The following is a 25535-nucleotide window of genomic DNA, read 5'->3' as shown; positions in this document are numbered from 1 at the left end:
GTCAATTTGTAAAAGCAAGGTTATTGCCCCCAGTGCCTTTAATAGTCCATGCCCCATATGAAGGATGGCAATGCAGTGACTTTGTTGTCATTCTGAGTCTTACTGAGTACGGCCAATGATTAGGTCTAGATGCATTATGTGTTGTGAGCATCTCAATGGTCTCATAGTGTTAATAACTTTCATATATATACATATCATACTTCCACCCTCAGTTAAACTTCCTAATAAAATAACTAACCTATTTCACATTTGTAATAAAGAAGCAAATCTGCTACAATAAATATTTGATTGGGTCTATGCAAAAGTTGTAGGATTTTAAGGGCCTAATTATTAAGAGTGTTATATAGAAGGCATGATTACCCCCACACACATGAATATTTGGCTGTGTTCGTTAGGCGTTCATAAATAGGCTTATCCAAACTTTATATAGGCTAATCTGAACTCTCTCCCTCCTCTCCCTCCAAGAACATGGAAGGCTCCTCCTCTTTATGATAATGTGACAGTAGCATCTCCAGCGCGGAGACAAGCCTCTCTCTCATTCACATTCAACTATGTGATCTGTTTTTCACGCACACACCGCGCGTAAACCTTGTCTTTTCCTTGTCTTCTTTCACCTTCTCCTAATGCGCGCTTCACTTCTGCCCAGCACCAACACTTGTTAGAAAAACTTACTTTAGACACTGTTGAATCTAAAGTTGAGTTTTTTTGAAGCTTACTCTTCAGCATGAGCACCATGGCATCTCCTGCTGCCCCGGCTCTGCTCCCGGCTGCGCCTCTCGGTCATCACCCGACACCGAGTTCAGTGTCTCCGGCCACCAACTCTCCGCCACCTGCCGCCACCTCTGCTGCCTCATCCCCGGCTCCTCCCGTCCCTCACCCGGCTCTTCTTCACTCCTTCAGAGCAGACCTTTTACTCCCGAACGGGACTCCGCTGAAGACGGCGGGGATGTCCGGTTTGTCCCTGTCCAGCGGTGGTAAACCGGTGTACGCGACCCCCTCTCCGGTGGAGAGCACGCCGCAGAACAACGAGTGCAAACTGGTGGAGGTGAAGGGGGTCAAGATAGCCTCTTTTACGGTGAAAGACACGGAGCTCATTTGTCTGCCACAGGCTTTTGACGTGTTTCTCAAGCACCTCGTCGGCGGGCTCCACACCGTGTACACCAAGCTCAAGAGACTGGACATCACCCCGGTGGTGTGCAACGTGGAGCAGGTGCGGGTGCTTCGAGGACTCGGGGCGATCCAACCCGGGGTGAACCGCTGCAAACTCATCTCCAGACAAGACTTTGAGACACTCTACAACGACTGCACCAATGCCAGGTGAGTGCAAGAGGCGCGTGACAGAGGCGCAGGCGGAAAGTTGCTCTAGCTACAGAAAAGTGCGCTGTAGTGTGCGGTCTGCAGCTGGGACCTGCGGGTCGCTCGCACCAAATGTTTATCGGCGTGTGTGGACTTGGCAGGCTCTAACTAACTTGTAACATAAGTCGCTGCCATAGCAAGGAAGTATACAAAACTTTTTGTTAAGTTACAGCTGACTTTGCCCACCATAGACCAGGCTTACCTGGGCTTTATGGAATCATTATTTAGGGACTATGATATCGCTACGTTCAATATCTTTTAGTTTATGACAACTTGTTTGCATTTTTGAAAGTGACTTGGGTAGACTTGGGTCATGATCAGCTTTTTGTCAATATAGTCAATACTAATTAATTGCCAATTAATACCATGCCTAAAGTTTCATATTGTGGACAAATGCAAACCAGAAATGCCCGAAGAATACAATAACTTATATTTTTAAAAGATAAGTGCCTTCCTTTGAATGATTTAACGCCTTCATATTTTCTACTTTTATCATCTGGTCTGGTAATTACCATGTAATCAGATGGTGATTATTGGATTGCTATGGACGATGTTGATGATAATGAATTTTAGTAATCTCAATAAAAAGCTCTTTTCAAAGTTAGTCATGTTATCATAGGCTCTAATATCTCTCTCTTAGCACTCTCTGTAGATGTCACACACACATACACTCTTGTGCACACATTGAATCTGACACTGTCATTCTGAGAAATTGATTCTTCACAGAAATTAATTAATTTTCATTTGGCCCCAAGCGGCAGCTTAAATCAGGACAAGCTCACTCACTCACTCACTGATCCTTGCACTCTCTTCTCTCTCTCCTTCCTTAATAACTCGCTGTCTTATCATATCAACACTCTTTAGCCCTGAGCATCAGAACAGAGAAGATGATTAAATGAATTCTCGGTATTTATGATGCGATTATGTAAATGAGCTGTTTTGCAGAACTCTGATGGTGACCAACTACATGGGTCATCAATCCAATGCGCCTGAGATGTTTGGATAAAGGAGCTAAATTGGCGGAGATGTGGTTTCCTGGTGCTTCAGACGAATGATGTGCAGGCCACATGCTCGTAACAGCATGGGTTTTAATACACAACAAGTGTGGATTAGCCTCACCAGTTTGGGGAGTTTATATTGTTTGATAGTTAATCCCTGCTCCTCAGAGCATGAATAATCCAATTTACACCTGTCATTTAACGCAGATAGAGGATGTGTCAAGATGTCTACCCAAAAACTTGAGACAAAAAACATTATAGAAACTTTTCTTTAAAGACATTTTCATACATTTATAGCATGCAACATTAAATCTGTGGTTTGGCTTTACTAAGATGCTTTTAAACCTAAAAGTGGTTGTAATGTGTTTTAACCTGTCACAAGATAAGTTGCTGTATAGAGAAAGATACTATTGTTAGAAGCAAGTTGTTGTTGAACGGATTAACACCTGCACTCAAGCACTTGAGAGCCTCTAACCAAGACAAAATCCAGATGCATCTTCTGGCAGCTTGGGGGATTTCTTGTGATCAGGTGTTAATGGGAATGTTGTAATACAACTAGAGAAAATACACAGCCTCTGTCGCCTCTAATTATCCACACTACACACAAACAGCTTTAGTTAATGAGATCTGAAAACATCACTTTATGGGTAGCTCAGGCTCGGTTTTAGTCTGAACACCTCCAGTTCATTGCAGTCGTCTCAATTGTCATCAGCAATCTTTAAAAGTCGGTGGTTTCAAAAACTCACTTATACATGGGTGGGAAAACCCAGGACTGCAAGATGGCAGTGGTTAAATTTGGAACAGTGGCCAACAAAAGCTATAAAAGTTTCAAGAACATCTCCAGAATATGATGTTACAGCTCTCTGACAGCACCAAGGCTCACTCAGGGTTTTGTTACTGATTAAGACAGCCATCACTTATTATTTTCCAGCCCAGTACAGTCAGACAGGACAGAGGAGAAATAACAGCCTTGTCAACTATTTTAACATGACCAACATGACGCTTTACAAGTTGCTCATTATTTTCTATTGTACATCAAATTTTGTTAGAACCTTCTTTATAACGGGCTTTGTTTAAAATCTTTTCTTTTGTCTTACTCCTTAGTCCTTCAAATACACACAGATCACTGACTCATCAAACCATGAAGAAGGTCCCCACCCTTCGCCAAACCTAGTTTTAACTCATGCATATAGGTGGTACATGCATACACATAGTACACACTGTCACACACGCGCATAGACAACTGGGCTGAAAGACTCCCTGGTCACGCCTGTGTGTTTGCTGCCTTTGCTTCAAAATGACATTAGTTCCACAAAGAGAACATGACGTGTAGGAGGCAACCTGATACGCTGTCCTTTTCTCTCTCCCTCACAAAGGAACAGTTTCATTTTATGTTGCTTACACACATCAAATACCCTGGGTCAAACGCTGTACGTGCATGCGCATACATCTCCATTATACACACTATTTATTTATTTGTGTCAAGTTCAGAAATGCCAACCCTGGTGTTACGCAAAACCTGTGTAATGTAGCATAGCGGCAACATCTCTCATTACCTTACAACAAAGCGTGTCTGCATTTGTGAATAGCGTTTGCATTGACCGCACTGAAAAGTAGCACACTGCTTGTTTTAATGGACAAATGCGTATTGTGTTTTAACATTATCAATTGCAATGGTCCAAACCCTGCAATAAAGGAGGAGATTTCTTTACATGTGAATTTCAGGTGCAAAGTTTCTTTCTCAGAACAGTGACCCGGTTACATTGAATGAACTATTGAAAGGAACATTTTGATAATACAAGATTCACTCTATTCTTGGAAAATGGCATGGGAACCAGTAGAGATGAGCTGACATGTTTTTTTCCCTCACCAATATCAGATATTTGTTTTGCTTTTGTGCCCGAAAAACTGATATTTGCCGTTGTTGATGAAATCAGGGTTTATTAATTGTTGTAAAGTTGGAATACAGTTCACAAAATAACTTTTCACTTTTGTTTAAAAATAATTACAAATAGTATTTATCTGATTTTATACAAACTCTCCTACGCGCTGAAGACAAATGGAAATGACACGTGGGCACTTAGAGAAAATATCAGCGCTTTTATATTCGGGGAACATTCGAATATATTGACCCATATCATTATCAGCTCTGATCCATTGTCTCACTCTTATAATAAATCATGCTTATATAGATCATTTTTGAAGAATTAAAGATCGTCCTTGGATACCCCACAAGACAGCTTTGTATGACTTAAAGACTTGAAAGCCAAAGATACAGCAGGTGTAAAACAAACACAAAAAAGTTTGCAGATTCCAACTGGCTTGTGATAAATGAGACTGAGTGACCCACCGAGTGCAACAATGGCGCGCTCTTTGTCTTTCGCTGTGGCAAACATTCAGCTTTTTGGAAGCTGGCAGCGGTGGGCCTGTAGTCTGTCTGAAGGTAGACTCCCCTAAAGCTATGTCCCAGCACCACTTGGTAACCCCATAACTCACTGTCAAACTCAAGCATTAGGGGATGGGAGGGGGAGTGCTTTGTAAGGGCGGGGTCATTAGCTCAACTTTAACCTTTGCTCTCTTTTGATGTTTTATAGAGAAACGATGAGATGGCATGGGCTTCCCTGTCCCTTTATGACAGGTCCTAATGGAACACACACACACCTATATGATTGTAGACACTCTTGACACCGTCCTGACCCTGGAATGCGGGAGAGGAATGTGCGGCCGTATCAGTTGAGGAGATCAGATTCTTGCCATGATCAAAAGTCCTGTCTGAGAGTCTGGCTTTGAAAGTACGTGTGTTAAAACTGTGTGTGTGTGTGCCTGCCTCTGTCATGACATCATCACACAAGCTTTTTCTAATAACATCGCTGCATAAAGGTTTTTTCAGCCCTCAATTTAAGGAGAAGATCACAACATCAATCTTTGCCTGACTTCTGTAACCAGCAGCATAAGTCTTCCCTGCGCTAAAGCAACAGCCATATGATTTATCAAACCGGACCGTGACGGCGAATACAAACCCGCCTGATAAACACAGATTGAAAGGATGGGAGCAAGGGAGCTGTAAACCGCTGCTAATATATTCCAAACAAAATCTTGTTTGAGCTAGTCTCCCAAACAACCCCCTTCTCATTTTTTTCTCTTCTTGCACACAAACACACAGCTGCTACCTATCAGCACCTCAGTCCCTCCAAGCCAGTAGCTGTTCCACTGTTTTGACTGTAACACTTCCTCTTCTTTCATGACTTTTCGGCTCCCCCCGTGTGTGCGTGTGTGTTAGCGGCTAAGAGAGAGATCTGTCATCTTTGCTCTGTTTTGTTTCTCTTCCACCTGTGCTAAGCTCCAGCTGCCATGTTTAGCGTTTCGTGTTTCAGGTAAGTGGTAAAAGTGGAATAGGGGCCGAACGCAATGTACAGAGCACCTCTTCTTAAAATATGTGTGTAGTGTGAGTGTTTGTGTGGCCTAAGCATTGGCATGAGGGAGGACGTCTGGGTGAGATTTTAATTAAAGTTTGAGACAAAGAGGTCATAAGCCACACACCCCCCCTCCTACACACACCTTACACACAGACACACAATGCACTGTTTTTTTTCTCTCCCCCCTCCTCTCCCTCATTCCATCCCCTCAGCTTGATGACTTTTCCATGAAAGGCTTTTTCATTAATCCTACCTCAGGGAACCGGTGCTCTCCAACCCCTCTCACACACACACACACATAAGCCAAAAGTGCGCTTGCATGCACAAACACACACATGGACCTCCCTCCATGGGTCACTTTGATGTAGCAACGCACTTGCAGACTAAACACAAAATGAGGTTGGAGATCTTAATGCCCCCTAAAACGTAACACATACAAAAGCGCACACCGTTTAAGACACACAAGCGCGCAAACACAGGCCATTAATTAGTGTGTGCAAATAAACAGCAGTGAGGAAAAGGGAAGTGGATGCAGTTAAAAAAAATCCGACCACGCTCTTTGGTCTCTGTGTGTTTTATTTCCCCTGCTGCTATTTGCTCTTCCATTTGTGTTAATATGTCTTTCAAAATCAGTTGCAAAGGAATTCATCTTCAAAGTTCAAGGCCTAAAAATACATTTCCTGCTTTTGTTAAGCGCAGTATGCAACAGTAAATGACAATGTTCTCTAAACCTGAGGCCAGACATGAAAACTAAAGATTTAAAAACATTTTTTTTTACTTTGTATTTATTTACGTGGGTATATTTATTTGATAGATGTGTCCATAAGAAATTCCATACAATATTTTGCCAGTAAAATTATTAATAAATTATTGTGCATTGGCTTTTTGAATATTACATTTTATAACATGATATCACGTTATAACATACTTACTACTTACCGTGCCTACAAGATATTACTCAACCCTTGTGTGAACAGTTGTGCTTTTGTTTTTCTTGGACTTCAAATATCAATCAAAAGGAAAGGCATTTTAATTGACTCTTACTTTGTGGCTTTCCTCCTCACTCTTTTTAGCTTTCTTTGGCTATTTGTATGTATGTTTAAAGGTTTTATATTATACAAATTGTGTCCTTGCTTTTAATCATGTTAGAATGTTGTTACCTCCTTAAAAACATACCTGGAGTAGTGTTTTGTTCCATTCACACATCGTTTCAGTAATCCTGAATTATTGGGCTGTCTGCATCCCCAACGCTGAAAATGCTCTGTTCCACCTTGTAGTAACATGAAGCGGTAATTTTTGAGTTAACAGCTCCTTTTACCTTTTGTTTACTAGAGATTGGCAATTCCAAGACTGAAATTATCCAAATGATTGTTCTGAAGGTGTATAGAGTTTAAAAATACAGAGAAGGAGTTTCTCTATTACCACATGACATCACAAGGTGGAAAAGAGTGTTTTCCGTTGGAGAGAAGAACTCAGCCTAAATATGCAGGGTTTGTGTGTTAAACCTGTGTGAATGAAACAAAACACAACTCCAGGTCTGTTTGTGATGAGGAAATAGCATTAGAACACAGATCAGAAAGTAGCATAATGTAGGCCCTGTAGTGGGCTCTGTATCTAACTGGTTATTGTTCAGAATTCATTAGGATAAATAACAAAGATTCACACGGGTCATCTATCAAAGTTACAAAAGTTGAAAAAGTTTAGTTGTGAAGTAAAATCTCTAACGTAATTCTTAAAAATACAAATGCGTCTCTCAGTGGGGGCTGCAAAAATGTTTAGCATGCTCTCCATCACTCAGAGTTCCACACATATAGTTCCACACATATAGTGTAATCCCCTTACCTCATCCCTCCTCACTCCCCACTGTCGGTGAGCGAGCTACCTGCGCTCGTGTGCCGTGTGTGCGTGATATCTGATGTCAGCTGTCACATCCCAGTCGGTCTGGGCCCATAATAAGAGACAATAATAACAACTCATTAAAACCGAGGGCAGGAACTGTGGAGCTCATCGGCTCATCAAATTAACCTTTGAACACTTCATACACACACACTCACACATTCGCGACGGTACCTGTTTTTTCTCACGCAGTTAGTCGCTACACAATCTCTCTCTCTCTCTTTTTTGTCTCTTCCCATCTTCCCCCTCTCTCAGCCGGTGGGTGTGTCAACAGGGGATTGGTCCTTTCTGCTGGGTAATTGATGAATTATATGCAATATGCAAATGAGGCGCCATTAATCTCCTGACTGACAGCTTCGTTTATGGGGCCTTAATGACGGCTGGATTAGATTCTAATTAAAATCTGCTCAAAGACACCCCACGCTAGGAAGCTGCTACTGCTAGTCTATCTCCCCCTCTTTTTTGTACACTTTTCTCCTGTATCTTCTGCCTCCTCTCAACTTCTCTCCTTCACTCCCTCCCTTCTTCTGGCACACTTGAGCAGCGCGCACCCTTGTATCGCCCATGTCAGAGTGGTAGGAGTTGAAGACGAGCGGTGCTGCTTGTCATTAAGCCTGATGCGGCCCGTGTCATTCCCCCTGTCAGGACATTCACACCGTTTAGTCAGAGCCCATGTGATGTCTGACAGCTTTTCACATACTTCCTACACGATTGATTGAGCATGCCCACCTCAATCAAACCATGTGAGTCTGCCTGCTTGTCGCCCAGCTTTATTAGGGGGAGAAATTTGTGACACGGCTGGAAAATGGGGGGATTGAATGAACAGATGAAGTTGGAGCTTTGAGGGAGGAAGGCAAACACATTTAATAAGCAAACAAATGAATGAGTAAGCTGAACAGTAATGAGGTTCTTTATTGATGCCACAGGGAAACTCCTTTTTTGCTTGCTCGTATCCACCGGGAGGTCAGATTTGCACTACAGCAGCCTTCCCAGAGACGCTCAGGTTTCACTGTTTTGCCAGAGCAAGATCAGAGGTTTTACAAAGTGAAGGACAGTGGGGTCTGAGACTACTATAAAGGCCTCTCATTTGAGTCGCAGCATGAGGGCCAGGTATAAAAGCTCCTAATGACTGTAAGTTTGTGTTTGCTTTTGCAGTTCGAGGCCCGGACGACCGCCCAAGAGGCTTCAGAGTGTGACAGAGGGCGGGACCCACCCCATGCTGTCCCACAGTGGGCTGATGCACGCCGGGATCATGCCTCCTGCAGGTGACCACCCACTTTCAAAACTATGCACAGATTACAATAGAATATTTTAAACATGCAATAATAACAGCAGAAAGACAAGCCTCTTAAGTACAAAGATACACTTTAGGTTGTAAAAAAAGAGGGGCTTTGTTCTTAACCCTCCTGAATTTAGAGGAGTTTCACAGCTCAATGAAAGTCAATGTGAAAGCCAAAAGGTTATGGAAATGTAGCAGTACACTTTTCATTATAATCTAAGCATTCTAACATTTTGTAAAACAAATTCTGTCTATTGTGCATTTATTCACTCAATACATATTTAGTGGTGGTAACTTACTTCACAGCTGCCATGGGGTAGACGGCAATGAAACTGCCAGTCCATACCATCTACGTCACCCCCCCGACCCCCACCCAACCACCACCACTCACTCACTCACACCATGTATTCATACATGAGCAAGATGGGTGATTAGTCCTGCCCAAGTACACAGTGACAGTATGCGCTGGTCCAGGGATTCAATTATATCTTTGGGTTGTTGGATAAATGCTCTAAGCACATAACCACTGCCAAACAAAAAATAAATCAATTATTAATTTTATTTTTCATTATAATTTTTTATTCACATAAACTATAATCTCATTTGAACCAAAACGCCAAAAGTTAAATGATGCCCAAAAACTTAACTGCCAACGAAGCAGTTTAATCGCACGCTATTCTTCTTTGAAATAATAGATCACCCGTCTTGAATACTGTAGGTACATGATTGGGCATTTTTATCCTGATTTCCATGAAACTGCATCTTTACTCATCATCGATACAAGGAGACACAGGGAGGCGTAGTTCTGGGAGGTAACCTGCGTGCTGATTAATAAAATTAGCATACATAGTGCTGACACACGCAAAACTACTCATAACTTGCAAGCTTAGGGGTTTTATCTTGAAGAACTCATGTAAAGTGGTCTGTTGCATCAATAACAGATTTGAGAGACCTTTGAAACCTTAAGGGTGATATATAAAGTCTAAAGATGTGCGTGAAAAGTTTTCTGTTATTTAGGTGATTTGAGTTTTACATTTTGACTTTGTAGTAACATTCGCTCCCCCTGGCCGCTCTACCTTGTCACAAACAGCAGTGTACCTGGGTGCAAGCAGAGTGCCTGTCATGTTTGTGTGTGTTGGATTTGGGTGTGTTACCCCAAAAAAAAGAAAGGGAGAAAAGTAATTGTTGGCACCTTACTGCTCTCAAAGTTGCCCTTGGCTTTGTGCTCTTCACTGCAACCTGATCTTTTCATTCCCCGCCTCAAAAGAAGCCATTTTCTATTAGCCTCCGCTTCCTCTCACTGTTCAAAGGTGCTTGAGTGCGTGCGTATGCGTGTGTGTGTTGTGCGTTCAAGAGCATCTTTCTCAGTGGGAAAAGAGTCTTTTTCCACCAAAGGAGAGGGCACGGCGGCAATGTCAGTGCCACTGATTAGAACTGGCCACATGAGAGGAGAGGAAGAGACAGGCAGAGGGAGGACATTTGGGCGTAAAAGGCAGGAAAAATCTTTGATGTGATCCTCCTTAGTCGCTTTTTCACTCACATAGGCTCACGCGCACACACACAACGCGGTGACTTATGTCCTGCTGTGATGCTGACATTTGAAAAGGTAAAGTAAGGAGAGGGGATGGGCGCAGAGCAGCAGCGAGGAGGTGAGAAGATGAGAACGAAAAGAAACAATTTGTTGTGGTTGTCCACACCACAGACAGACAGGCCACTCTGGTCATTGTAGCGGGTTATAAAAAAAGAGAAAAAACATGGTTCCAAAGTCACAAATGTTTATGATGTATCCACCATCAGGAAATTAAGAGAGTTTGTTTGCTTTCCCCGTGCTGCGTTTGCTCAAGCTCAGTTTGTCCAACTTTAATAATTCACTGTGTTTGTCTGTATTAGTTTAATTTTCTGAGACAAGAGGGAGCTTTAAGGGTTGCTTTGAGGGTCAGACTACCTTCTGAAGTTCAAGGCACAAATTAAAAAGAAAATCACCCACACTCCACATTCTGTCACTCTCCATTACATTTTATCCTAAAGTGCAGAACCTCTATTAGAGACTATTTGTCTTGTAATTTGCAGAGATACAGAAGTGGTTCAGGGCTCTGTGGTGGAGCCTGCCTGTGCGTGCCATGCTGCGCTATGGGCTCCGGTGTCCCTGTGTGGGAGAGATGAATGTCTTGGCTTGTTCCTATCACTGCTGATTCGCTGGCAGACTAAATGGCCAGTGCAGCGGTGCAGTCAGAATGAATGGCTGGCCTCTGTCTTCCCATGACAACCTCCTGCCTACCCACTGCTCTAATCCTCCACCGGGGCCATTGATCTGCCTCTTATTGATCCTTCCTTTTCTCTCTTTTTCCTTTCCTCTCATTTTTCTTTTCTTTTTATGTCCGTCTTACTCTTGTGTCTGTCCTTCTCAGATCTGTCTGCCCTGGCCAAAAAGATCAAGCTGGAAGCAATGGGCGGTTTCCACAGTAACCACCAGCATGGCGGGCCAAACGGGGAGAATGGTGATCACAACCCTGGATTGGGTGAGTCTCGATCTATTAAGTGCCCTTAAAAAAAATAAGAAAGTGCACACCAATGGTACTTTCAGTTCTACAACTCACAATTGTTCCTTTATGCGATGTCAATACTGGCAACTCGATTTAAACCAGAATGTGACATCACTTCTGTTCGATTCTTTTGGCCTGGTTGAAAGAACACAATCATTTTTGCTGTCCATTTGACAACATAACTTGAATTGTGTTGTGCTGCAGTTTCTTTGCCATTCTTAAAGATTAATACATCAAAATCCCAATTAAATATTAGCCAGAAGAACTATAATCCTTAATGAACATGTAGATATTTAACCGCAGGTGGAGTACAAAAACAACTGGACCTTTGGTTGTTTGGACTATAAATAGCAATATCAATCAAAATAACAGAAAGTGACATGCAACTAAGCACATCTTTCTATATAACATGTTCTATACGTGTTAATTTTTACAAGATTTTTTTATTTATCATCTAGGGCAGCACGATTTTGGGAAAAAAAAAAAAAAATCAATTTGCGATTGAGAAAAATAAGATTCTGTTCTGAGTGCACACACAACTCCAGGAGCATTCAAATTTAATACTGAAATATGAGCTGATAAACCCATAAAAAATGATATTTTGTTTTGTTTTTTTTGCATTCTTTACATTCTATTATCTAAATACTTACAACCTGTGCAAACTGATAATTGCCCCAACTGAAATAGTGATTGCGAATTCAATTGCATCTTTTGAAAATAATTCCACATGGCCATACATAGCCCCATCCACCTCTGTTTCTCATGTTCAACAAATCATAAAGTAGTAATACTGAGTAACTTGAGATCAGAATTTACAGGAAGAGAACCTCGGCTTTGTGCAGTTTAATGTGCTCTCAATGTCAGTAAAAAGCCACTAATGGGCAGTGGAGTGAGAAGATGCCTTGCTGTCAAACTTTCAATTATCACTTTTCCAAAAGCTGTCCCTGGAAAGCAAAGAATCGCCTAATTTTGGAAACTGAATCCTCTTTGGCTTTTGGTAAAATGTTTTGTAGTCATATGGAACGAAAAGCGGTTCCTCTTCACTGCAACAATCCTGGCCAACAAAAGTGGAGCACCGGTAGGCAAAAAGCAAGGGTACATGGATGATAGAGAGATGAATAAGATGAGAGGCTGAAGCCAAATCAATAGTCTTCTCTCTAATTCACTATCCTGAATGCAAACGACAAACGCTGGACAATCGATGGCGGAACGGACACATGCACACATGCACACAAGCACACGCACACACCCACACAAACAAACGCCAGCCGCCACCCCCACTGTTATCGACAGGTTAAAGCGACATCAGTGTGTTTAGACAGATGACAGGGCTTATGGAGGTCTGGGCGGAATACACTATCAACCTGGGACACAGTCATTATATGTACCGCAAGGTTGAAAGAGAAGAAACTGTCCTTACTGCAGGCCTCCTCCTCCTCTGGTTTCCTTCCTTAAATCATTTTTGAAGTGGAAGGAGCAAAGTGGTCAGGAATCAAAACCTGCTCTGGTGCATGCTACGCTCTTTGGTGAGTCACTGATGTGGGCCTCAGTTTACTTGTAAACTGAGATAATGTCTTTCTAAGACATTCACAATAATAATCAGTTAAACATTGTCTGTAATTCAAAGATATAAGCAAATGTTTTTTTTGCTTTTTTTGTTAGTTTTTTTAAAGTCAGAAACATATTAGGGAACAAAAGATTTTGTCCCTCACTTAAAGAGGTGGTATTTTTTGAGCTTTATGCTCAAAATGTTATAACGTTTTCCCTCATCAAAAACGTGCTTGAAGTTGTTTTAGATGTCATCCGTGCGTGTTTGAGTAATCTTGCGATCTCTCTGTATCCGGACCCTACACCCACAAGCCTATGCCACCTGACAATTCTCCATAAATATACAAAAACATGATAGAAAACAATACAATAAAGCTTTATAAACTTTGATGTGATGCACTGTAGTTTCATTAGCAGAATGCATCCGGGTTGTGATAATTGAAACTTCAAAAACATATTAGTACGTTGTTCTAGGCGAATTTAGCATTTTCAAAACAATAAAAGGAAACATGGTGATCTAAATATGTTATGTGTTAGCAGTTAATACCCCATAAAAGTAAAACACACCCTCTTTAAGATTTAATTTGAACACATTTTACATTTTTCAAAATAAATTTTAATAAGAAAAACATTTGTGTCAGTAATTAGTCGTAACTTTTAACTTTCATGTGATATATATTTCGTTTATTTATTCTGAAGTAGAGGAATTGTACTTGACAATGTGTGTACAGCACAGACTATTGCTTCATTAGACTACTATTCCACTTCAAGACATCCAAAGTATGGCTTTAAGCATTGTTTACCATCGTGTGCACTCAGTTACAACTGTCTGCATCTGTGTGCAGTTAGGTGGCATGGTTACCACCAGCTATTATAAACCTGTAAAGCTTAATCACTGTTAATGATAGAGTCAAGTGGAAACACACATACCCCCCCCCCCCCCCCCCACACACACACACACATACATGCATACACACTGTGCATGTGCATCAGCTCCATACACATACAAGCACAATGTGTTTTTTCCATACTGCCACCCACAGCCTTATGGGAAGGATAGGGCCTAGCAGCGCTTTAACCACTACAAAGACAATCTCAGATTACACACACGCACACACTCACAAATGCTGAGTGTGACACCTTATGGGCCGGGGAAGAGCGGGCAGCAGCCATTTCTGCATTTAACAAGATCTTCTGGGAAATTTACAGTAACTGTTTGTTTACAGTAATGGTTTGTTTGGATAAACATAAGAGAGGCACTTTGACTTTTGATGTTTTTAATGAAACATAAGAGAGAGTGATGGGAGGGCAGAGAAAGTGAGAAGTAGGGTGAGGGGGGTTAAGGAACATCAGCAAGAAAATGAAATTATGGACGAGGTAGGTGGGGGCGGTGACAAATGGAGCGCTGGGTCCAGACCAAGGCTTAATATTTGGACTTGGCTCCAAGTTGATTGTTGGAGCATCTGGTTATTTAGCTCTATTCACACAGATCTTTTGTTTGGATTGGTTTCTGCTCTGGGCAAGTGAGGGACTAATCTGCCAAATGCACAAAGCACCGCACATATGTCCAGCGAACCCAACTCATAAAGTCAACGCCTCTCCCTTTATTTCACACTTTTCTCCCCTTTTAATGTCTTTCTTTCTTTTCTTCCCCTTTTATTTGTTTTATTTCATAATCTCCCTTCGTTGGATAGCCTTTTTTGTTTCCATCCACTCGTGCTATTATTTGTGACAATTGTGCGGAATAGAGTCCAAGATTTTTGCCTTTGTGTTTATAATTACCCGGCGTGCATTGCTGGCCCAGCACCAGGTCTGCCATCAGCTTCTTTTGTTCCACTTCCTCCCTGTGTTTCTTTTGTTTTTGTTTTTCCTTTTATTAAATGATAAATATTTATGTCATTTTCTCCCCCCTCAACAGGATTGTTTGTTTCATGAATAGAGGGACCGAAACAACCCACTGGGGTGCTGTTGAGCGGAAGGATTTTCTTTAAAGATAGTAGTTGCATGTCTTAAAGATAGGAGTGAGAACAACAGATTGTCCAAGATAATAAGAGTTTGGTTTGACTAAAAATGTGTTGGATTATTGTCAAGAACTCCAGGGCACTGAAAAGTAACTCAGGTTTGAGAGCCAGGTAAAAAGAATCTCCATTTTTAAAGTGACACTTCTGTGATGTAACTTTTCAAAGTCTTCATTCCAACCACCTTTAGAAACTCTACCAGTGATGTCTTCTTTCTGTTGCCTCTTTTATCACACATGCATTTTTGCTTTGTGCTTTTTCCTATGTGGTTTGGGTAATGAGCATCATCACAGAGAATTCCTGTTAAGCATAATATCAGTTTAGTCAAGTTAGATTCTGCCTTTGATTTCAGCACACACAACAGTAGCAAGTCAGGCAGATGAGAAATACAAACTAAATACATGACACCTGTTTTGTATGGAGTTGCTATGGCTCTTCTGACCTTTACCTTATGGCTATTGATCTCTACTTTTATGCTATTTCTTTCTAGTTCTTGACCAGCTACCCTTCATGATGATGTCACATCCTCTGATCCCTGCCAGCCTGGCGCCGGCCTCCGTTTCCATGGCGATGGGCCAGATGAACCGACTGAGCACTCTGGCCAGCATTGCCAATGTGGCACAGCTTCATGCCAAGGCCCCCTCCAGGGCTCCCACCTCCGTCATTAAGGTGAACTCCGACTCCCATCAGCCCACGGGAGCTGACCACTGGCCACAGGTTTTGGCTGGAAGTCTGGTATTTTTAATTGGCCAAAATGGGCCAGCTTTTATACAGATATGATTGATTAGGTGCACTTCCCACAATATTGGAATAAGTCCTGGAACTTCCTCAAAAACAGTTGTGCAGTTCACATCACTGACAGTAAAAATTAAGATGTCATATATTAAGTATTGCTTTTCTCATCAATTTGCTCATTACTTTCCATATGTAAAATCTGGTAAGAAAACTATCAAATGCAATTTTGCAGTAAATTAATTGGTTGGTCATTATTACAATAAAATGTTTGACCAGCGTATTTTTCCACTGGAAGGCCTTGCCAAAAGAAGGAAGTACTCTCCGGATATCACTGGTAACTGCATCGTAATAATAACGATGCAGGCCATTGTTTTTCAGATGCGTGGCTTGGAACTTAATGGCAGAACAAAGTTTATGTGCAACAGACTGGAACATACTTCACAATGCTTTTATCCGGCTCTACTTCTGTCAATTTATTTGCTTCTTTTTTGTGGTTCACAGGAGCGAATGCGTGATAGCCCCTCTCCCTCACCTTCGTTGGAGGACGGTCAGATCTCATCTAATCACAGCAGCAGTGTGTCAAGTTCTCCATGTCACACAGAACGCAATCTAGAAATTTCACGTAGGTCTTATAGTCATATAGTTATATTTCCTTGGTGTAAATGTATAATAGTGATAAACTGTCTATTTCTTATACCATTTATAGACTCACTTCATGATGGTCTATCAAGTCATGGAGTGCTGGGACATTCGCCCAATCTGGTTCAAGGCACTAGAGACACCGACACTTCTCTGGATTACAGCAAAGAGAGCAAGAGGGGGCACCCTGACAGAGGTGAGATGTGCGCTCTGCTCAGCAAACATGGCTTTCGGTCAGTAATTAATTATTAATTACATAACAGGAAACTAAGCTCACTGACACATGCATATTGCAATATGCATGTTAAAAATTACAACTGATTTATATATTTAAAAACTAGGCCTTTTACATTTAGAATGTTTAAGGTAGGATGTTTTTTGTCGTCTTCTTCTTCTTATTTTTATTATCATTATTATTAAAATAATAATAATAATAATAATAATAATAATAATAATAACAATAACAACAGCAACAACAACAACAACAATAATAATAATGATAATAATAATATTCGTATCAATTGGCACAGTGCTTGTGTCTAGTTTTGTTCTAAAACCAGAAGTTCTTTCTCAACCACTTCTAGTATATAAACAATTTTCAGTAAAAAGGACACAACATATCCAGTTTATGATCCTATGTTCAATATATTTACAGCCCAAAAGGGACTCTCTAACAGACAAACTGAGAAGTGCTGTCCTCAGGTCTCCGTCTGCCCCAGTCTCACTAACGCTGCGTCGTAGTTGAGAAAGGGCTCCTAATAGGTTGACAAGAGAGAAATAATTCACTAACAAGTCGATAAGGATTCGACTTCTCGGGCTGCTCGGCTCTTTCACTCCTCTTCGCTGTAGGTGTTCCCCTTGGTGTCCCGCTGTGAGCAAAAACAAATAATTCTGGAAAACAGGGCTCCATTAGACCAGGAAGCAGTGTTACATTAGTGAGCCATTTGCCGGGCCGCGGCCTAACGAGCCAGGCGGCCTCCCGCGCTCTCAGCTGGACCTCATCTGCATAACGACCACCTCCCTGTCGTTAGGGCCCGCGTTGCCACGGCACTGCAACGTCAGTTGTTTGGTTCTCTCTGTCAGGGAGGTTTGCATTAGCTTAATGAGGACTGCTCAAGGACAAACAGTCAGCAGAAATCTACAGCGCGAGAGGGCAGCAAGTAAGAGAGAGTTTGTATGTATATGCACGCACGTGTGTAAATGTATTCCTCTACTGAATGGCATTATTCTGTAATCAAATCTAAAATCACAAAGCAGCACAGGTAAAGTTTCAGATGCTGTCAGGTATCTGTGAACATATTGACAAAGCAGTGATGGCATCAACAACGTGAATGCCAGGTATCACACACAGCATTTATGCAATTGATTTCCAATTGAACTCCTTGCATGCAAATGAAAATACATGTACATTTGCCGGATTGCTTGCTTTGTGTTTGACCTAGAACACGGCCGCTCAGGTTCATCCCTGAGTTTCAAAGAGCACCTCAGTGCTGTCATTCTGTCAATCTGTTGTATGATAATCTCTAAGTGCATGCGCGTGTGTGAGGCCGTTTTGGCTGTGTGTGCTGTTTCAGTGGTCTTTGAACAATGTATCTATGCAGCAGAGATCAGAGGCCATCCCTGACACCTCACTCCCATTAACCAAACATCAGCAGAATTTTATTCTCTCTCTGTCTCTCTCCATTTCTCTCCCTCCCTCCTCTTCTCTTCCGCTGACTGGCAGTCTTCACATGGTGAAGTTCATTAGCCCTGGGGACGTGGGGCAGAGGGAAAAGAGAGATGAAGTTGGGAGAAAAGAGAAAAACAGACAGTGACCTTGGTTAGGGAGATGGGTAAATGATCAAACGAGCTGGCAGCCATGTGTGTGTGTGTGCTCATGCCAAAATGTGTGTGCGTGAATGTGTGGTAAAGTAGGCGTAAAACAGTAACTCAATAAAGGATCAGTCACATCCAAGGAGCCTGGGGAGCCCATGCTGCTGACTGCGCACTTTAACGGCTGTGGATGTGTGTGTGTCTGTATGGGAGCCACAGGAGTGTAGTTGGATGCCCTCCGCTGAGTTCGCCAGCACCTGCTAATTACCTTTCTCTACAGAGCAATGCTTTTAGCAAGAAAGAGGGAGAAAGTGGAGGAGAGGGGGGCATTGCTTCTCATCTGTGAAACACCTTGAATGTGACAGTTGCCAAGACATGAGGCCGAGGCAGAAAAAGGGAGGTGGGTGGATTTGGAGCAGAAGATGCTGTGGTCAGCTAAGTGGAGAAAACACTGTCATTTGTCACAGACAGAGAAAAGTGCCAGATATCACATCGCACGTTCACACTTGTCTCTGCTCCAATAACCGCCAGGCTCCCAGGACATCTTGGTCCTCAGTGGCTCAGATGACAGTGAGCGCATAAAGTGAGCAACTGCTTGGTGAAGTAAAAAAAAGCACAAAACGGCTAATCTTCATCTGCCTCACCGGCACGAAGCAAGAACACGCAGTTCTCAGGTTTACAAACAGATGGTCATCCATAATGCAGCTTCTTAGTTGTTTTTATGGGAGATGTCAAGCTGTGATGCATTATCAATAGGCAAAGTGCCATCTAATAAAGGCTAACCACATTTACAAAACCCCAAACCAGAAGTCTGGTGTTTGTACACTCGCAGGCACGTGGGACAATTTGTGTTAACATCTATTTGTTTTGTGCTCAATGGTGTGTATGACAAAAAATGCCGCAATGCAAAATTTTGAGTACACTATCAGAAATAAAAATTGCTTTTGGTTTTGCTTCATTAAGCATTTTCCAGAATCATTTACAGGTCTGTGTCAACCCTACCACTCAATATTAGAGCATTTTCTCTATTGATTTATAAATATATATTCCAAATATGATAAGAATTATTTGTCACATAACCTAGCAATAGAATACTAATACTTAGTATTATTGTCTTCAAAGAAAGACAATAATACTAAAACATTATTGTCTTTCTTTGAATTTATATAATCTATTTTGGTTTGTGTTATCCTTCAGGTTACTGGTGGAACTCAAAAAATCTTCTCATCAAAAACACTGTCCATTTGATAACCTTTAGAATTATATTTACTCAAAACTTTATGCAAATGATTTTTAATCCATAATTAAACCGTTGACATGGTCCCCCTATGATAGCCTATCCTAACCACCTAAGTGTCAGGTGTAAGATAATGTGTGCTGTTGTACTGCTGTGTGTCTGTACTCATCCTTGTGCTTATTAAAACGGACAGATGAGGAAGTAGACCTTTAAAACCGATATAGCCCTGGGAATATTGACTGGCTTCACTCCATGTGTCTTCTTCTATACCCTGCAGATAACAGCTCCTTGGCTGCTCAGACGACCAGGGAAGCTTGTGACAGACAAGTGTACCAGAAACCCCCATCGGGCAGGGAGGCCTGTGAGCGCCTCTCCTACCCTGCAGGACAGAAGCTCTCAGCAGGGCTCCACCACGCTCCCTTCATCTTCCCCGAAGGCCTGTCCTCCATAGAGACTTTGCTCACCAACATCCAGGTGAGCCTCTGCCAGGGTTTTATTTTGATAATGCTCCACATGAATTGAAAACCACCCTATGGGATTTCCAAAATGGTAAAAATTAAACCAGTCAGGGGTTTGGGATAGCAGTAATTGGGCTGGGCGTGTGCTGACCTGCTTCTCAAATTTTACATCTAGTCTTTGTTTATTTGGTGATACAATGAAACCAGTCTTTTGCTTTATTTTCAATAGAGGGAGTTGTATGTCTGAGCTGCTATAATTTACCAACAATTTGTTACGTTTCTTCTTTATAGATCACACCATAATTTAATTTGCAGTCATACAATAAACACTACAGAAAGTAACCCACCTTTTGCTGACAGAGTGAAGTAGTTTTCAAAATACTTACGGTATGCAACAATGAAAGAAGTTACTATAAAGTCCATCCAAAGGTCTCTGAAGTAGAACTAAACCATGAAATAAAAACATGTATTTAACATAGATTCATATTTAAATACAAAATAAATATAATTAAATACTTAACAACAAATCCCACTGCCTCAGTCCTATATCCATGTCATTCCCATAACCCCAGCCTCGGTTCAGTGTCTGACCTGTTGACGTGTGCTCGCCTGTGTGTCTCCAAGCAGGGTCTGTTGAGGGTTGCCATAGAGAATGCCCGGGCGCAGGAGAAGCAGGACCAGCTGGAGCGGACAGAGCTGAAGATGGAGCTGGTCCGAGAACGCGAACTGAGGGAGACGCTAGAGAGGCAGCTGAGCGTCGAGCAAAAGAACAGAGGTACCACAGGGGAAACGCAAAACCACAACTCATTTTTGATTACATTGTTGCTTTTGTTTCCTCTTTTTTCCCCTTGTATTCAAGTCTACCCACGGCATTAAATTTCTCTTCATGGGTGTGGACTTCTATACACACTGACATTGTATTGATTTTCACATAAAAAGTCTTGACACTTTTGCTGTATAGCTTCACCTAATCCCCCACCAAGCTGCAAGGACTTCTAAAAGCAAGAAAATCAGATAAGGAAGTGAAGACACATACTGTATATTATCCCTGAAAGGATTTTGCAGACGAGAATTAGGCTGAAGTTGGCGGTCTGCTATCAAGTAAATCACGTTAAAAAGTGTCATATAGTATGTGTTAAATAAGCATTACAGTTATTAGACAATAATAATCAAAATCATTTTGAAAATAAAAATGGGTCAGCTCATGTGCAATGCAAATATTATCTATGCATGTGGCAAGTTTTACTTTTCAAGAAATATGCTGATTTTACACACTGTTGGCTGCATCAATACTTGGAAACTCTCCAAGGTCTTGGTGAAGGGCATTCTGCATTAGACAGAAGCGACAGAGCGCTGATGTTTAAGCTTCACATCTGCTATGACTTATTTATTAGAAGCATCAAATTTGTGCTAATGTTCAAAACAAGTGAGTCATAGACCAACTCAATTAGCAATTTTCTACTGAATGTATTAATGTCAGTAAATTTACATTAAAATATTTTCAATGTAAAAATAAAAATTAAGTTAAAATAATGTAAAAAAAACAAAACAAAAAAACAAAACAAAAAAAAAAAACAAAAAAAAACAAAGAAGCACCTCATGCAAAGATAGATAATAATAGACTAAAACACCGAAACTGCTATAACTTTAAAAACTCTCATCTTCAGTACCAATATGTACAAATATGTGAGTGCCTGTACTTTTGAGGTGTTGTATTTCATAATAAGTGAGTGCTTTTTAATCCTTACATTGTAACTCTATACCTCTTTGGATATGAATACAGGCCAGATTGTAATACAAATTCAATAGTTATTATTAATATTAATACAGTATTTAAATACAATATTCTTAGTCGTTCAAGTGTCTTTTTAACTGCTTGCCTGAATTAATACTTAATCCATAAATATATAAATAAATGCATACATAAATACAAAAAATATATATTTATTTTACCTTTTACATTTATTGTGGGTAATTGGATTGAATTACTTTTGGTTATCCAAGAAAAAATAAAAATTGATCTAGATTGCTATATGGGTTACCAAATCATTTTAGTTGTTATGTTTAAGGAAATGCAGTGTTTTAGTTCAGACTAAGCCCATTTCAAATATGACAAGTCATAAATGTGTTTTTCTCTTTCCAGTCTTGATTCAAAAGCGTCTAAAGAAGGAGAAGAGGAGTAAGAGGCGACTTCAGGAAGCTTTGGAGGAGGAGGTGAAACTGCGGGACCAGGCGGAGCACAGCCTGCTCCACAGCGCCCCCACACTCTCAGGTACACACATCATCTCTTTGTAAACACATCAAGACTTATTTGTTTGAGCCGTAACTCACCAAGCACTAGCGCTATTCTCATTTTCATATTAAATGTCACCATGCCTTGAGTACAACACAGGCTCGACTGTCCATTAGCCTCTAATTAAGTGTCTTTATGAATTAATGACCAAACTACAGGCCATCAATCATCAGCGGCCCCTCCCCACTCAGAGTCTGTGACCCAGGACGTGGAAGGGAGCAAACATGATGACAACAGGCTGGACACTAAGGCAACAGCACAAGGTACAGCTGTCTGGCCAACTAACAAAGCATACTGCACAACAACCGCACTTACTTTCTATTTAGTCTTTTATTTGTTATCTTGAATCGCTGTTGCTGCAAAAGCACTTTTGGATTCAATTTGGTTTAGAGCAAAATAAAATACAAATCCAAGTTACAGAGACAATTTTACATTTTTATGTGCCCTTGGACATTGTAAACTGGATTTAAAAGATTAAGCATTTGCTGAAATGGTGGTTCTGGCAGATTTCTCAAAGCAACTGCATTTTGCCTTTCCTCCCCTCTGAACTTGTGGGAATTATTAACTTATTAACCATGCTTTTGTGAATCTGGGACCAGCTTAGGTTGTTCGGTTTTCCCCAAATTTAGATAATAGTGTGATTTTATCTTTCAGTGGTCCTTTATTTGGCTCTAATCAACTGGATTCTAACAACACATTTCATTATTTCACCTGCTCTCTGCATTTGATGCTTAACTGACCAGTGTACTGGAAGGGTTTTCAAAGATTTCTCAGGGAGGCCGCGCCTCCGAAATTGACCAAAATTAAATGAAGCGTGATGCAGTTCACTGAGGCTTCTACTTTAATGGAGATGGGCATTTAATATATTTATTTCTGCCATCATTGTTGTTCTCTCAGTGATAGATTAATGAGAAAATCCCCAAAGTAACATGTTTTAATAGACAAAAATAGAAATGCACATGATCTCTCGCCCGCTTCCATTAAATGAGAGCATAGTCCAACCCCTCCTCTGCTCCGTGCCGCTCCAGGACCACCTTACCAGAGAGCTTGCTTGTTCAAAGGCAATTTTTAATTGAATGTCAGTGAAGCAAGAAAAGAACTGGCCACTAATTAACGGCTGTCTTAATTGTCCTCATGACGAGTTTGTTTGGACATCATTTGCATAATTAACACCCAGTAATAAATCATTTAAAGGGGGATTGTCTGTCAGACAGCAGGGCAGGAAGCAATTCCTTTGTGCCAGGAAGTTTTATCGAAAAAACATGGATCTGAGCCCAAAGCACAATTCCCAGTTCTTCCCTAATCATGGCGGTATATTAATGATCTATAGTTCAACTACTTGACCTCTCAGAATTTTACTTTTCATAAATAGATGCACTTTTTAACTGATCCTTCTTCTGTGTGTTTCAGAAGGTAGAGTGTTTCTTCAGACTACTGGGATGTACTAAACATATCATGGATGAACTGAGAGGACCGAAGCCCCTTTTACTAAGCGTACATCTTTGACAGGCATTTGATGACCACTTTCATCCTCTACATTTCGGATGACATTCCTCTTTTTTTTATTTAATTTATTACATTTATCACTGGATCTCTGCTGTAGTGAGAACAGTTCTCTACTCTAATGTGTTTCAGTGTGTTTTTTTTTTCAATCAAATTTTCTGATCCTACAAGTAGTTAAGATGAACATAGTTGTTTTCTGTCAGTGCTGTTTATCTGGACTCAGTCGATAAATATAACTTGTAACAAGAGTCGTGTACATATATAGTCATCACTTTTCGTTATTATCATGAATATAACAGCATGTTGTACAGTCAGTAAATGACTTGTATTGTGAATGTTATGCAGTAGTGCAGTTTGACAATACAAAAATACAAATCCTTTTTATGAATTTGTGTCTGTGCTTTTCTTATGTCTAATCAAACTTTACAAACACACCCCCACACACCCCCACACACACCCCCGCACCCCCCCCCCACACACACATATATATATATATATATATATATATATATATATATATATATATATATATATATATATATATATATATATATATATATATATATATATATATATATATATATATATATATATATATATACACACACACACACACATACATTTATTTTGTTCAGTCTTGTGAGATGAGGAGAGCCTGTTTAAGCACATGCTGGCTGCACTTGTGAGTGTAGCAGGAGATGTGTCATTGATTCTAGCTGGATCTCCAAAGCATACACGTAAGTATTGACACACAGACAGGGGGAGGCCAGAAGGGTCACAAGCTAGATGTCCTTTAGTGAAACATGTTGACAATGCACTATCTCCCTGTGTGATGGGCTTCTTTTACTGTGTGTGGCTCCTGAGGAGAAATTCACAAACAGCTCTATGCAAATGTTCCATTAAAAGAAAACTGTCATTAGTGTAAAATGTTAATCCACAGTTATGATGTACATGTAAGTTATAATTGGGGCAGAAATTTTTGGGTAGGTTAACTCTTCAAAGATTATTTACTCTCAATAAACATTACATTGTCCAATGCCCTATATGAGTTGTATTAACAGATTGTAATGGGTGCTTGTCTAAAAATGTGCCATTTCCTGGACTCTGGCTGATAAGCTCTGATGCAGAAATAAAACAATACCTTTGTCGCACGCAATTCTTCCTGAAATTGAGGACGGCTGACACCTGAATAGCAATGATTCACATAAATGAATGAAAGAATGAGCCATCAGCTTTCAGATGACCACCTCAGAGCTGTCCTGACTAAAAAGGTTTGTGACTTCATTCAGCACTGTGCTACTCTTTCACGCTTGCTCGTATCTCTCTTTCTCGTGTCACACACGCACACACATTTGCTTCACAACTCACAGAGTTGCATTGTCCTGCCGAGCGATGTGTAATGGAAAAGATAAATGGAGGATAAAGCTAAGGTGACAGGACGGAGCATGCATGTGTGTATGTGCATTTGTGTGAACCCGTATGTGTGCACTGCACAACAGACCAGCAAACCATCTGCTCATCTCCTCTTAATGAACAAAGCAAACAGCAGGAGTCAAGGCTGTCTCCAAATCTGGAGTCTCTTTATTGGTAAGCACACACACACACACACACACACACACACACACATCTCTCTGCTGTTTAATCTGATTATCTTTGATTGAGAACAGGGGCAAAGCAACCTTTTTAGACCTTACTCCTACATCAGTGACAGAGAAGGTCTGAAACACAATTAGCAAGCTGTTCCTCAGTTCTGCTTTGCAGTCACATCTGACCACGGGCAGCCAAATAGACCTAATGGCTGGGA

General features: G+C 40.9%; 1 protein-coding gene across 3 annotated transcripts; it reads left to right on the top strand.

The window, feature by feature from the left end:
- The first annotated feature begins 631 nt into the window (after positions 1-631).
- On the top strand, positions 632-24044 carry dachc (dachshund c). 3 transcript variants are annotated; one of them, XM_033980227.2, is made up of 11 exons: positions 632-1317; positions 8822-8931; positions 11354-11464; positions 15545-15723; positions 16291-16411; positions 16496-16624; positions 19755-19951; positions 20560-20710; positions 22079-22207; positions 22387-22491; positions 23639-24044. In XM_033980227.2, the coding sequence occupies exons 1-11, from the start codon at positions 725-727 to the stop codon at positions 23674-23676; spliced, it is 1863 nt and encodes a 620-aa protein (XP_033836118.1). In that variant the 5' UTR covers positions 632-724; the 3' UTR covers positions 23677-24044. The 3 variants fall into 3 exon arrangements, with proteins under 3 accessions (XP_033836118.1, XP_033836119.1, XP_055083398.1); XM_033980228.2 differs by having other exon boundaries at positions 20563-20710; positions 23639-24038; XM_055227423.1 differs by lacking the exon at positions 22387-22491 and having other exon boundaries at positions 23639-24038.
- The last annotated feature ends 1491 nt before the right edge of the window (positions 24045-25535 follow it).

Source organism: Periophthalmus magnuspinnatus, chromosome 15 (genome assembly GCF_009829125.3).
Source record: "Periophthalmus magnuspinnatus isolate fPerMag1 chromosome 15, fPerMag1.2.pri, whole genome shotgun sequence".
Classification (NCBI taxonomy): Eukaryota; Metazoa; Chordata; class Actinopteri; order Gobiiformes; family Gobiidae; genus Periophthalmus; species Periophthalmus magnuspinnatus.
This window is presented reverse-complemented; position numbering and strand designations above follow the sequence as displayed.

What these genes read in the sequence shown, in the direction of transcription:
- dachc (XM_033980227.2), top strand. Translation starts at nt 725, where the DNA reads ATGAGCACCATGGCATCTCCTGCTGCCCCGGCTCTGCTCCCGGCTGCG. An exon ending in ACGCAATCTAGAAATTTCAC is followed by an intron (nt 16,412 to 16,495) that starts GTAGGTCTTATA and finishes TACCATTTATAG; the next exon opens with ACTCACTTCATGATGGTCTA. An exon ending in CGTCGAGCAAAAGAACAGAG is followed by an intron (nt 20,711 to 22,078) that starts GTACCACAGGGG and finishes TTCTCTTTCCAG; the next exon opens with TCTTGATTCAAAAGCGTCTA.